Below are 15,303 nucleotides of genomic sequence, written 5' to 3'. Positions count from 1 at the left end.
ATTGATGTCAAAAACAGGATCTAGAATTACAATTCGAATTTGAATTAAAGGAAGCAGAATTGCAATTCAATAAAAATTCTAAGAAATTCATATACATATTTTAAGTGAAGTGTTTAACAATAAAGCTTTACAGTATATGTCAGATATGATTGCATTATAAATGGTATTAGTTTGAACTACTTGTACAGATTACATTAAAAGGATATGTTTCCCCCAGCAATGAATGTTAAAAGCAATGTTAAAAACAAAACTAATTAAACAACATTGAGGGGGTAATTTATTTCAAGAATTTGATCAATATGTATTTTAGAACAAAATGTATGCAGGGTTGAGGAGTAAATAGTTACATGAAATGAAATTTCTGTTATTAAATTACAAAATTAATGTAATTGTATTTAGTTGTATTACTGAGGTAAAATGTTGAATTCAATTAGTTACTAATCAACTTAAAACGAAATTGCTTTGCATTGATAAAGTTATCCAAATAAAGTAATCCAAACCACATTTATAAAGGGTAACTAATAACAGTAAGCAATAACATTTCCAAAGTAACCTTCCTAACACTGAATGCATGCGAGACTCAACACATTCTTTCTGTTGTGTGACTGTGTGGAATTTCTTTGAATTGCCATGAATTTAATTCCAATTCCTGTCATTCCAATTCAAATTCAATTCAACGTCCTGTGGGGTGGAGTACATTCAATTCAAATTACAATTCATGAATTGAATGGAGGCCAATTCTGAAATTCTGAATTTTGCACAAGCCTGGTTAAAACACACACAGGCGAGTGACCAATGCACACAATTACCCGCCAAAACCATCCCAACAGGTCTAAAATACAAACACTTGATTGATGATGTACTGATTCATTATTATGTAACATAACAACATGCGCACAGTTAGTTTCAGTGTCTTTCTCTCTGTCTCTCAGGCCAGTACATCTGTAACGCCACGAACGCGGCGGGTTTCAGCGAGGACTACGTGCAGCTGGAGGTGGACTGTGAGTGACACAAACACACTCACTCTTATCGCTCTGACCTTGTACAGACGTTTACACTGTAGTCAGAAATCATGCGTGGTCACAGGTCAGTGTAGACGCTAAACACTGACTTTAGGCTGATACTGTAAGACATCTGAGCTGATCCCACATCAGCTGCCGTCACTGAACTTTGAGCGGATTCTGAGCAGCTGAACTTAAACACATGGGAAGGAGCCACAGTTTAGTTTCACACAAATGAAGAAGAGGACGACTGAGATTTTAAATCAGAGCAGCACAGACTGATCTTTGGACTGAGGGATCTGAGTCTGTGTGTAAATAAGGGAGTGTGGGGAAACATCACTCATTTTACAGTGTGCTATGCTTCATATGACATTAACCCTTCCCTCGGGTCATTTTGACCCGGTTTTATTTTTTGAAATTTTTGAAAAAATTGAGTGTTCATCAGAGGGGTCCCCATGACTTTTGTCACACTTGAACCATGAATATACACAAACATATTGTATGGATTCGAGGAGTTTCGTGGTTGAAATTTAAAAAAAGTAACAAATCCTTCCCTCACGGGTCAAATTGACCCCCTTAGGAATTAATGGAATGCAAGAAAGTACAAACCTACAAATGCTCAAAATTCAAACAAAAAATGCTAAAACTTTATTGCATGAAATTATGAATTATAATGAATTTAAGTTGAACGAATGTGAGCAATGTGCTTACATTACTAAATTACGATTTATTTATTTATTATTTATTGATTAAATCTAGTAATTTAAAGGTAAATAAAATAACAAAAAATCTCCAAAAATAAATTGCATTAAAACATAGAAAAAAATATTATCAAAATGAAATATAATAAGCTTTCTGGACAAAAAAAAATTACGTATAATTTTAGGGTTTAGGATGAGGGTAAACCGTCTTGTCTCCTCCTCAGCGCCTCCCTACGCCACCACACTGACGGATGAGATTGTCGCCCGTCCCGGGGATGCCTTGCGTCTGCAGTGTCTCGCTCACGGCACTCATCCAATCCGCTTCCGCTGGACGCGCGTGGGCGGAGCCTCCATGTCGCGGGGGGCGGAGTCAACCAAGGACGGTCTGCTGAAGATCGCTCGGCTCAAAGCATCAGACAGTGGGACGTACAAATGTGTGGCGACCAATCATGTGGGGTCCAGCGAAGCAGTGACCAAAGTCACTGTGAGAGGTGCGTGAAGCTCTTGAGATGATGCTCTGGAAATCACTAGGACTCCACTGAGTAGTTAAAATAATAATATTTACTTCATTAAATGCTCATTTCATTTAATCTCTTTCTCCTCTGCTTTTACCTCCCAACAGCTTAATTACAGCCTGTCCTGATGATTGTAAAAATCTACCCATTAATTATGAGGATATTAGAGACTTCAGACCTACAAGACGATGAAGCTCAGAGACAAAACGAACATGTGATGTTTTGCTATGGTGTTCAGAACACCAGTTCTGTCTGTATATTCTGCTATTCTGCAATGGCATGGTAAAAAAATATGCTTTAACTTTGGCACTCAAGTCAAATAAATAAACATAACGAAGGTCACCATCAGAGGACTGTGTGTTTACACGGGGACGGGGGTGTTAATAAAGGCCATAGGTTTTTGTAAGAAAAATAGCCATATTTATAACTTTATAATCTAAAAAAAGCTTCTGCAGACGACCGTACACATATTACACATTTAAACTCACATATAGTCATTTTTATAGTTATCTTTTGATTGTAAAGCTTATTTAAATTACCTTTATACAGTATTTTTATTAAAATGAAGTGCCTAATAAGTAGGGGATAATGTACATCCAGCCAGTTGTTCTCTCAGAATAAACCCCGACAGGCTGATGAGGACCCCGACACAAAGCGGAGGGAATGTACATTATCCCGCTTATTACACAGCTACTTGCCACATAAGTAAATAATTAGACACAAAATATTGATCTGAGTTTAAATATTTTACTAGTGAACAAACAAACTTCTTTCATGTTGTCATTATGGTGTATTTTTTGTAGAATTTTAAGGAAAATAATGAATTTAATCCATTTTGGAATAAGGCTGTAACATAATGTGGGAATAGTGAAGCGCTATGAATACTTTCCGGATTCACTGTATATATGAGTGTGTGTGTGTGTGTGTGTGTGAATGATATATAACATAACTATATTTCATGTCAAATAATAGTCTTTTAAAATGTTTTTTTTTTTTTTTGTTGCTAATATTTATTTCACAAACACCTTGTTAAACTTTTAATTGGGTTGATTTGTGAGTATCTTCTATTTAATCATGCTTGAGTCACACACAGACTTCAACATCCAGCATGCAAAACACAACTATGGTAAAAATTACATTTTATTTAAAGAAATAAGTATATCGAGTACTCTCTACAATTCTTTTTTAGTTACTAGAACTCTTGTGTAAGTAAACTATACTAACTAAGCATTTGCCAGGACAACATACTATTCCCATTTCACTTTACTTGGTTTTTAATAGGCAATTGGTTTGCATGCTTTTTTAAGTCTAACTCATTAGATTTTACAGTGTAAAGAGGTGCAACATATAATCCGGTGGCATGCGGACCATAATTTGGTCCTGAACACCAAAATAAAAAGAGATATCATCATAGACCACCACATTGCACAGCTCCACAAGCCACTCCCACTAATCCAGAACACCAACTATGAGGTTTCTGCCTATCAGAGAAATCACTCTTCCGTCTACAAGGCTAGTTAAATTCATTAAAATTCATTCAATAAATTCATTTCACACAAAATTTCTAGTTAGTTGGCGAACTCATTAGTGAATTACCCCTTGTTTGTATTCCCTTTGGAAATGGGGAATTATTGAACGGTACCGGGATGTTCAGTCCGCGTCCGCGACAGGTAGGTTTTCTGCCTCCTGTTCCTCCATCAGCCTCCGCTGCTCTTCGCTATATTGCGCCTCGTAAAGGTAGCCGCGAACATCTGATTCGAGCAGACTTTCAAAATCCTCTTCTTCCATATCATATTGAGTACCTTCCGCCATTGTCGTAACTTCACATCTGGCTCCACAGCGCCTGTTAGCTTAGCTTCCAAACAAGATGGCGGATATTGCGGTTTCTGCAAGTGAAGTCCCACCCACTGATCTGTAGTAGGTCAGTAGCATGAGTGGGTCCCACACCCTGGAAAAATGAGGAATGAGTGTTTGTAGTCTCAACCCCTCTACAAAGATATGGTACTTCCTGCTTAGAATGATGCAAAATTACGATTTTTACATCATTATAAGCAGGAACTGCAACACCGAAATCCGCATTTCTTCCATCTCAGGGGAAAAATAGGGAACAATGCATGACCATTCAAAAATATGACTGGGTTTCTAACGATACAAGGCTTAATGCAAATGGGTGAAGTGTCCCTTTAATACAAATATGTTTAAAACATAGTACAACATGAGGACATTTGTTATGGTTACCGTAGCAAAACCATGGTTATTTTTCATAAGCTAAGTGGGCAAGAAGAAGCTTAATTTAAGTTCATTAAAAACTAGAGACAGACAAATAACAACAATCAGCTAAAACGCATAAATAATGTAAAACAGATTAAACTCACCGTCTGAATTCTCCAGTCTTTCTTTCTTCTGTGGTTTTACGGACGAGAGCGATGGAGTTAGAAGAGAAAGAGGAGATCCGACTGGATAGAAGATACGAATACTATCATATTTTTACGTGACAATTGAATAAAAACATTGATAAACGAATGTTAGTCAGTCAGCGGTAAATCAAAATAACGTTAATATTTGAATTACGCGAGTTCGCGGCTTTCTGGGGAAGACAGGAGAAAGCGCGCGCAGATCAGCAGAGGCGCGCTGTAAATTAGGTTACATGTTCCAGACGCTCTCGGTTTGAAATAAATGCTGTTCTTCACTTTCTGTTGATCTGTGAATCCTGAAAAAAACACTGTATGTCAGATTCCACACTTCATTAAGCAGCACAAGTATTTTCAACTGTGATAAGCAGCAAATTCTTGAACAGCAAATCAGCATCTATTTCTGAAGGTTCCTGTGACACTGAAGCCTGGAGTAAAAGCCAATAAAATGGAGATTTGACTGAAAATACATTTGAATATTCAAATAGAAAACAGTGATTTTTGAATTGGAATAATATTTCACAGTATTATTGTTTTTGCTGTTTATTACTGCACCCCCTCCAGCAGAACACAGGCAAGAAGAAATGAAGCAGGCCAGTCACAAACACACACTCCCCGAGACAAACAGAGAAACACAATAAACTTGCATTTTTAATTGCATTACACTTATTTATTGTAAATTAAATTGTATTGTACGTTGTTATGGCAATGGGCATTTTTGTATTCGACGTCCGCGCTGTACACGGTAGACCAATCACAACAGACTGAGCTGTCAGGCCAATCAGAGCAGAGTAGCTTGCGGAAAAGAGGGATTTAGAGAGATTGATTCATCTGACGAGTCGTTTGAGAGTCATTGAAAATGTGGTGATGTGCAAATGTATATTATGAGACAGTGAAACCATTTTTTGATCTTTGATGCAGGTAAACCTGATGTAGAAGACTCCAGAACAACATTAGAAAAACTTTAAAATAGCATAATAGGAGCACTTTAATGCGCTGTCCAGTAAAACACCCAGATTTTTCACATATGGCCTAATATAAGGTGCTAAGACAGAGATTTAAGTTTGGTCTCCTTTGGACATTCTAGTTTTAGGTATTTTACAACCATTACGTCCCTGTAACACTGCAAGGTGTTTTTTTTTTACACAACCTAAAAATGACGACATGATGAAGCTATGATGATTCTGGAGCGGCGTGTTTCTTCTGGTGAGTCTTAAAAACCCATTTAAAAGAGAATCTCTCGCCGCAGATGGAGCAGCGGTAAGGTTTCTCTCCTGTATGCCATCGCTCATGGACCTTCAGTTCACTTTTTGTCACAAAATTCTTGTCACAAAGTGAGCATTTAAAAGGTTTTTCTCCTGTATGAGTCTTCTTGTGTATTTGTAAGCTACTTGAATTAGTAAAACTCTTCCCACAATCACCACAGTGATATGGTTTCTCTCCAGTGTGAACTCTCAGATGAACTTTGAAAGAAAATGGACTAGCAAAGCTCTTCCCGCAGTAGGAGCACAGGTACGGTTTCTCTCCGGTGTGAGTCCTCTCATGGGATTTCCAGTGAGTCGAATGATAGAAACGTTTCTCACAGTGTGAACACTGATATGGTCTGTCATCAGAATGTATTTTTTGGTGTAACTTCAGAGAACCGGAGTTTGTAAAGGTTTTCTCACATTCACTGCACTGATACGGCCTTTCACTGGTGTGTGTGAGTAGATGTTTCTTCAGACTGGTTCCACATTTGAAGCTCTTCTCACAGACGGGACACTGATACGGTCTCTCATTGGTGTGTGTGAGTAGATGTTTCTTCAGACTGGTTCCGCATTTTAAGCTCTTCTCACAGACGGGACACTTGTATGGACTCTCATTGGTGTGTATGAGTAGATGGTTGTTCAGATGGGATCCCTGGTTGAAGCTCTTCTCACAGAAGGGACACTGATATGGCCTCTCATTGCTATGTGTGAGTTGATGGCTCTTCAAAGCGGATCTCTGGTTGAAGCTCTTCTCGCAGTGAGGACAGTTGTACGGCTTTTCACCAGTGTGGATTCTCTTATGCATTGTAAGATGTTGTTTGGTGCGGAAATACTTGTCGCACTCGCTGCAGTGCAAAGTCTTTTCGCTGTGTGTCTTTATATGAGCTCTCATATTATAAGGAGTGGTGAAAAAATCCTTCCCGCACTGTTCGCAGCGAAACTCCTTCTTCACGCTGTGCTCTTTTGAATGACGTCTCTTCTCTTTTGAGGTAGAAAAGCTGATGTCACATACCTTGCAGGTGAAGTCTTTCAGTTCTGTGTGTTTTCTCTTACTTTTTGCTAAATGACCCTGTTTGCTGAATGTTTTTCCACAGGAGAAACTCTTCACTGTCTGTCGCTCTTTGGATGTAGAGGCAGTTTCTCCATCAGAAGATGAACCAGCGATGTCTTCTGAAAGGAGAAAAATGGGCATTAAATATAGAACTTTTATACTAAAGCTGAATGATCAGTCAAAATAAAATTGTGTTGGATCTGAGAGTAGATCGGACAGAGATGATTTGTTCAAACAGAACAATCTACGACCATAAATGAAGTGGGTAGCATCTAAGCTAACTAACCAACTCCACCGCTGTAAACAACGAACCCTTGTAAGATTCCACTTAAAGGTGCAGTAAGAATGACAACTAGTGGTCAAAATAGGTACTGCTTTCCAATTCTAAATATCAGAGATCGTCGTTTCTCCCGCCACCTGCTCCTCAGACTCGACGACGTTCATATGAGTTGCCAGTTTGAGCATACGCAACAGGAAAGAGCGCAATGGACAATGCCTGGTAACGCACATTTCAAAGTAAAATAACTGGCTGTAGAAGTGTTTTTCAGAGAAATGATTATGTGAACTTATGTTTCCTCAATATATGCAAACATATTATGGCATTTTTATGCTTTAGTAGAGTGAAAAAGTTACATACAGCACCTTTAAGATGTCAACTTTGGGCAGTTTGTAAAAGATAGATTGGTTTGGAGAGGGCACAGCTTGAGCCCCACGAGGAAAATACCAAGGGTTGTTTGACCACCCAAGACACCTTTGGGCCTTATCATACCCTTCATACCCTTATATACCCTTAATAATCCTTATCATGGATTGCTGCTGTCTGTCGGTCTGCCTTGCTGCTGAGTGGTTTGCGTCTGTATGCTCCGTATAGCTTTCTGTTTTTAATCTTTATTTACTATCATTCCTTTGTTGTTTATATTGCTAAATATAACTTACTCATCACCACGCATTAATCTGACATCGCCACCTTCAATCTAAATTGTTATCGCTAGCACAATATGCTAGTAATTTGCTAGCCTGTTAACGTGCCATCCGTGCCTGCCGTCTTTATTTATTTATTTTTTCTCGTGCACGCTCGTGCCATTCGTGCCTGCCGTCTTTATTTTTTCTCTCACGCCTTTTACGAGTCCATCAAACAACTGTGGTGAGTAGGATCAGTCAACAAACACGGTGAGTCATGTCTTCTCTTATTGTCACTTGCACTTCGTATCACATGTATAGTATTAGCCTTCTCTGTCAGCACAGAGGGCTTTTCATGTGATAAATGCAGGGAAGTAGTCAGGCTGATGGAGAAGATTTCAGAACTAGAGACACGCATCCAAATTGAATTGAGGATAGTAAGAGTGCAAGGGCTTTAGATACTGCTTTGGATGTGACTAGCTTAGTGAACTCTGTACATTGTTCGGTTCCGGCTACAGAGCCCATGGAGCAGGGCAACTGGGTGACGGTGAGACGCTGTAGTCGCAGGACAAAACACTGCTCTTCCGTTCCGACTACCATGACAAATAGATTCTCCCCACTCAGTGAAACACCCACTGTGAATCCTGTTGAATGTGCCCTAGTTATTGGTGATTCTATTACACAGAATGTGAAAATAGAGACACCAGCCATCATAGTCACATGTTTGTTGGGAGCCAGAGCACCTGACATCAAAGCAAATTTAAAAGTGCTGGCTAATGCTAATCGTAAATTCAACTTTGCCAGTCGGAGATCACTAAAATTAACGTTAAAGAGGTGTGTGAACTCGCAAGTACGATGTCAGGCACTGTAATTTGCTCTGGCCCCATTCCTGTTCGCAGGAGTGATGAGATGCTAAGTAGATTCTCCTCACTCAATGTCTGACTGTCTAAGTGGTGTCCGCAGAATAATATAGAATTCATAGACAATTGGAAAAGTTTTTGGGGCAGACCTGACCTGTTGAAAAGAGATGGTATTCATCCCTCCTGGGATGGTGCTGCTCGTCTCTCTAGTAATATGGCACATAGTCTTAGAGCTCAGACATGAATTGAGGCCCAGGTCAGGAAGCAGACAGACTAGCTAATCCGACCGTCTGCTAGCTGTCTCATGTCACCAAGGTCAGATAAATCCCATCATATAGAGACTCTTTCACCTAGATACCATCATATGAGACTCAGAGACTGAGTCTGTTCCCCAAATTAGGAAATACAAAAAACTCCCAAACCCATTTAAGGGTAATAATTTAATTGATGTTCAACAAATAAAAAACAGATATAATACGGATGAACAAATGATAAACCTCGGGTTGCTGAATATTCGATCCCTTACTTCAAAACCACTTATTGTAAATGAAATGATTACAGATTATAACCTAGATGTGCTGTGTTTGACAGAAACCTGGCTAAAACCAAACGATTACATTACTTTAAATGAGTCCACCCCCCCAATATTACTGTTATAAACATGAACCTCGTCTGAAAGGCAAAGGGGGAGGTGTTGCTGTAATTTATTACCCTGGTAATCCAGAGTTCTCACAAGTTGAATTTGCTCAGCGAGTTACTCTGGTGTCAAGTAATGATGCTCATTAAATATGCTACTCTATCTGAGCTGCACCAATCACAGCGGGTTATCTGATATAGGCGGGCCAGAGGCGAGATGACGACAGCGCTGCGACGCCGAAGTCATTAGTAAACATTGCAAGATGGCTATGGATAAATACCAGTTGTTTGAAACAGCTTTGGCCGCTACAATGAAAGATTTAAGGCCCGTTCACACCAAGCACGATAACTATAAAGATAACGATAAAGATAACTATATATGTGTCCACACCAGCAACCGATAACAGACTTTTTATTCTAAGTACGCGCGCGCCCGGATGATCCAGATCCATTTTAAATGCGCGAGACCTTTAAATTAGAATGGATTCTGATTGGCTGTCAGTGTTTTATCGTTCGACAGCTGGAAAAAAAATCGTTCTGAAAGTGATCCCAACGATATCGTTCCTCATATCTTTATCGTTATAGTTGTGGTGTGAACTCTGTTATTCTTTAATATGGAGAACGATTTTTAGAATTATATCTTTATCGTTATCTTTATAGTTATCGTCCTTGGTGTGAACGGGCCTTTAGACTTTTTCTCTAAAAGAGGAACAGAAGACGGCGCTCGAATCATTCCTTTGCAAGAAGGCCGTTTTTGCTGTTTTGCCGACCGGATACAGTAAGAGTATAATCTACCAGTTAACTCCACTGGTAGCTAAGCGATTACTTGTTGTGATTGGTCGTAGTGTTATCCAATTGACCGTTCGCAAAACCCCGCCCTCGAACGGCCCTCGTCCAATCCTAGCTCAGCAACTGTAACTAAGGAGAGGGACCTCCGTCAAACATTGCGATTTCAGCAAGATGGTAAAACGATGAGCCTATGACACCTGCAAGTCTGACACCAGGTACCCCAAAAGTTTAGAGGGAGGGGTCGTTTTTTTTGCCTTTCCAAACCCCAAGACCCAAGCGGAAAGATGCCGACAATGGATTAAGCAGTGTGGGTGACTGAATGCCTCGAAGATTAATAAGCATGTATGTCTGCTCTAAGGTAACGTTAAGTAAAGCTAGCGAGCTAACTTAGCATATCAATTATCAATAAGTAGTTTAAGTACTCTTACTCTTAAAACACTTTGCAGTTTTAATGTCCTGTATGAATGTGTATGTTTTTATATTTCCACTGTTCGATCGCGCCTGTGCCTCTCTCTCTCTCTCTCTCTGACACACACACACATTCCAGGCAATCTTGACATCGGAGCCTGTTCATTATGCTGCGTTCACACTAAACGCGAATAGAGCGTCAAATTCGCGTGTATTGCGTCTAGTTCGACGCTTGAACATTCGGAATCCATTCGCGCGTCCTAAGCGAATAGGACGCGAACGAGTGAGTGCAGTATGAAATGTTTAAAGACACAGAATATATGCGATGATGAAAGGTTAAACTTGAGAGGTGGGGAAACTGTAGGCTAACGTTACTTGTTTGGGCTGGTCGTCATCCTTTGCTTAGCTAGCATAGCTAACCTGTCATACCTCTGATAGAACAGGTAGAAACTGAATCTTTGTAACCTAAACTAGATTGCAGCCCTTTCTGTCGTGCCCCGGAGGATATGTCTGCTGCATTACTCATCACTTATACCAATAGGTATGGAGCTCAACCCAGCCATGTGTCTGGTTCTCAATTGTTTGACGGGCGTAGTAACAATAACTAGGGGGCGTGGCTTTTGCGAACGGTCAATTGCGTGCAGTGAGATTTTCAAATGCATGCTTGGTGCCGCCCCTCGAGCTGGCCGATTTTCATTAGTCAACGCCAGACATTAATCTTTTATATTTAGGTCTGGATTTCCAGGCTAGTAATTTATAGTAATATCTTCAGAATTACTAAGAAGTCTAGTTTCAAATATAATTCTTTTGAAGTGTTGGTGCTTAAAGGGATAGTTCACTTTGAAATTAATTTTTTATATGTTTTAGCTTACCTCAAGGGCATCCAAGATGTAGGTGTCTTTGTTTCCGCAGTAGTTTCAATTTTGATATTTTTAGGTCAAACCGTTCTTGTCTGTCAGTCATATAATGCAGGTCTGTGGTCACTGTCTCAAAACACAAGCACAGAGCCCAAATTAAAACAATTCCCCATCGTCCAAATGAAACAATTCCCCATCATAAGTACACATTGATGGCCTAAGACACGAAACGAGCGGTTTGTGTGAGAAAACGAACAGTATTTATATCGTTGTTATCTCTTGAAAACAGCACACGTCCAAATGATCTGACGGCGCGGGCGGGTATAGATATATACATAGATGTCGCCTTGGCTACGGTTTCGTTCCAATGAACTGCAGTAGCCAAGGCGACATCTATGTATGCTGTTTTCAAGAGATAACAACGATATAAATACTGTTCGTTTTCTCACACAAACCGCTCGTTTCGTGTCTTAGGCCATCAATGTGTACTTATGATGGGGAATTGTTTCATTTGGACGATGGGGAATTGTTTTAATTTGGACTCTGTGCTTGTGTTTTGAGACAGTGACCATCGACCTGCATTATATGACTAACAGACAAGAACGGTTTGACCTAAAAATATCAAAATTGAAACTACTGCGGAAACAAAGACACCTACATCTTGGATGCCCTTGAGGTAAGCTAAAACATATCAAAAATTTATTTCAAAGTGAACTATCCCTTTAATGTAACACTATCTAGTGTAAATGATTAATCACGTTTGAGATTTGTGCTGGCTACTGTATACAAGCCACCAGGGCACCATACAGACTTTATCAAAGAATTTGCGGACTTTCTATCAGAGTTAGTATTGACTGCAGATAAATTCCTAATTGTTGGTGATTTTAATATATATCTAGATAACGAAAAAGATGCATTGGGATTGGCATTTAAAGACATTCTTAACTCTATTGGAGTTAGACAACACGTGTCAGGACCTACTCACTGTCGTAATCATACTCTAGATCTAATATTATCACACGGAATTAGGGCTGGGCGATTTAAATCACGATATTGTTATGCGCATCTCGTCAGTAAAGCCGGTTCCTTGATTAGTAGTAAATCGCCTTCACCTGCTTTCAGATGGAGCGGCATTTAGGGCTGAGGAGATAATTTAGGGGGGGGGGGGGGGGGCTAATACAATGCTATATCAGATATATGTACAATATACTGTATGTGTACAATATAATTGCAGAAAAAAAATTACATAATGCCCAGAGATAAGTTGATCCAAATTGTGATGTGTATTATCAAACTTTTAAGGCTGTCATTTAAATAAATACATATATTGATATTTTATCACTGGGATATTTTACACAGCTGCAGCTCACAAAATGCCATTCTTAGTGTCTTAATGAATTGGCAGAATTCGCTACAAATGCTGCTCCACATTAGCCTGGTTAAAACCAGACCCTTCTCAGTTGAAACTGAGTGTAGGGTCTGGAGAAGCTATGTAGACAAATCATTTCCAAAGGGGCGTCACCAACCGACGTAGCTCAAATTCCGACCCTTCGCAGGGAGCTTGATTGACAGGTGATCTGACCAATCATACTTCGCCATCCGCCATTTTGTCCGACAAAGCAGTCAGGAGAGTAGATTAACATAGGAGGATTTGAACTTGAAAAACGGAGTGTACTGACGCCTTTCCGTGGTTAAAACAACATTCCTTCTTATGTTTGTTCATGTTTATTTGAGGCTATAAATTAACTAGAAGGAAGAGATGATCGGTTCACAAGAACAGCTTTAACTGATGCTCTACAGCGATCTGTCACGGCACATTAAAGAGCAACAAAACGGTATTTATTGTTTAAATTTCTTTAAAAAAATTACCAAATTTGAAAGCTGAGACTTTGTTTAATATCAAACGTAACCGAAAAGTAGCCTGCTCTGTCCTGTCTGCCAGCGTGTTGTCAGTCTCCTCTCTGCTCCGCAATGTATTTTTCACTGCGTGAGAACTCCTTCAGCGTCGCTGCTCTGTCGTCATCATGTAAAACCCTCCCCAAACGTTTCTGATTGGTGCCGCGATTTCGGCGGCACAGAAATGAGTTTGAATGGGCTCTTCTCCAGACTATCCTGGAGAGAGAATTAAAATTCGCCAGAAGTAATCTGGGTTTTCCCAGGCTAGCTCCACATGAATTTCTACAATTTAATACTAATTCTGTTACTTCAGCATATCTGGTCATAAAAGAAAGAAACATACCTGCAGGAACAAAGTCATCATCATCAATATCATCATTCTGATCTTCATCCTCATCCTGAACATCATCATCATCATTCTGATCTTCATCCTCATCCTGAACATCATCATCAGCATCATCATTATTCTGATCCTCCTCCTCCTCCTCCTCATGACTCTGTTGTTGTTCCTCTGCTGTGGTTTCTTCTCCTCGTCTCTCTATCAGGTTCCTGCAGTCCTCCAGTCTGACGGAGCACATCTTCATCTGCTGTTCTCCAGCGTTACAGTCAGAGGTTTGATCAGCGGATCCATGATCCTGAGCGTCAGTATAACACAGTAAAGTGAGGCTGAGCTCTGAGTCCTGTGTGTCTCTGGATCTCCAGGCTGAATCCTGAGCTTCTGTCCCATCAGTCACACACACTGAAACCTTCTCCAGATCCTGACAAACACATCATAGATCAACACAAATAAACAACAACCTGTTGATATTAGCCTCAGTACTCAGCAGTTATCTCTAGTGGGTATATTGGTGATTTGTTAGCATATTTTGCTGCTGGCTTAATTTGAGATGTGCATAAGAAGTGAGACGCTAACAAAGCTTTGGTTTGATTGAGCTGAAGGATGAAATGATGAGCTGCTCAAACCTCTCTGTTGGGGTTGTCTCCTCTTTCTCTCAGCTTTGCCTCCAGTGACGCCACCTCTTTCTTCAGCTGACAGATTTCAGTGATGAAATCCTCAATATCCAGCATGGACAGATCAGTTCCTACTGATTTACAGCAGATCACATCCATCTGCGCTCTCATGGTCAACATCTGAAGACAAACATCATCATTATTTCATGAGGAATTTGAAATGAACTGACACTGATTTAAACTCAAAATAGCCCATTTCAGAGAATATTAATTCCAGATTTAGGTGTTTAGGAGCATTTATGTTTAGTTTCAGTATTGAGCCAGCACTGTGCAGGGATATTATCAAATAGTATATGACACTATTACATGTATTACTCTCTTAGTAATATAATAAACATGATATTGTCAGATTTCTACTCATTTCACACAAAATCGTGAATCTAGCATTGAAAATTACCCACTGTGTTGGTATAGTAACTGTTTACTACTTATATCATTGTTAAAACATGGTTACTGTAGAAAAACATGACGTCATTTGTTATACTGTAGCAAACCCATAGCTATTTTTCATAAGCCAAGTTAGCGTGGAAAAGCTAAATTTAAGTTAATTAAAAACTAGACACATAAAAATAACAAGCCAACAGCTAAAACGCATATATATGTATAACAGATTAACTCACCGTCTGAATGCTCCAGTCTTTCTTTCTTCAGTGCTTTTACCGGCAGACAAAATAACGTCACAGCGCCTCCTACAGTACGAGCGATAGAGTAAAAGAGTAGAGGCTTCACCAACCCTAATTTCTCTTATTAAAAATATTAACATATGTTTTACGGAATTATTAAATAAAGACGATTGTTAAACAAATGTTAGTCATTCAGGCTTTCTGTGGAAAACAAGCATATGCAGTTAAAGGAAGGTTTAAAAACATTATAGAAAAAAAATATTTTTGAAGACTGGGGTAACGGCCAATCAAAAGCTGCTTTGACTCACTGAAAAAAAAAAAACATTTGAATTTAGATTTAATAGAAAACAGTCATTTCAAATGATAATATTTCACAATATTACTGTTTTTGCTGTTT

The 15,303-nt window shown here is 39.3% G+C and overlaps 2 protein-coding genes across 3 annotated transcripts in view; one reads left to right on the top strand and one right to left on the bottom strand.

Annotated features, from left to right (window-relative positions):
* Positions 1-2,621, top strand: part of sid4 (secreted immunoglobulin domain 4) — a 14,924-nt gene extending 12,303 nt beyond the window's left edge. Inside the window, exons 7-9 of the mRNA XM_081360127.1 lie at positions 933-1,001; positions 1,927-2,193; positions 2,325-2,621. Of these exons, the coding sequence (XP_081216253.1) occupies positions 933-1,001; positions 1,927-2,193; positions 2,325-2,329 (341 nt within the window). The 3' untranslated portion in view covers positions 2,330-2,621. The remainder of the gene's footprint in view (positions 1-932; positions 1,002-1,926; positions 2,194-2,324) is intronic.
* A 2,545-nt stretch (positions 2,622-5,166) lies between these two features.
* LOC308687499 (uncharacterized protein) lies at positions 5,167-14,951 on the bottom strand. 2 transcript variants are annotated; one of them, XM_081360075.1, is made up of 5 exons: positions 14,904-14,951; positions 14,236-14,403; positions 13,616-14,030; positions 6,568-7,045; positions 5,167-6,483 (listed from the first exon to the last, which is right to left on the bottom strand). In XM_081360075.1, the coding sequence occupies exons 2-5, from the start codon at positions 14,401-14,403 to the stop codon at positions 5,802-5,804; spliced, it is 1,743 nt and encodes a 580-aa protein (XP_081216201.1). In that variant the 5' UTR covers positions 14,904-14,951; the 3' UTR covers positions 5,167-5,801. The 2 variants fall into 2 exon arrangements, with proteins under 2 accessions (XP_081216201.1, XP_081216200.1); XM_081360074.1 differs by having other exon boundaries at positions 5,167-7,045; positions 14,904-14,947.
* Positions 14,952-15,303: the final 352 nt, after the last annotated feature.

The sequence above is a fragment of the Scardinius erythrophthalmus genome, assembly GCF_964197995.2.
Source record: "Scardinius erythrophthalmus genome assembly, chromosome: 3".
Taxonomy (NCBI): domain Eukaryota; kingdom Metazoa; phylum Chordata; class Actinopteri; order Cypriniformes; family Leuciscidae; genus Scardinius; species Scardinius erythrophthalmus.
This window is presented reverse-complemented; position numbering and strand designations above follow the sequence as displayed.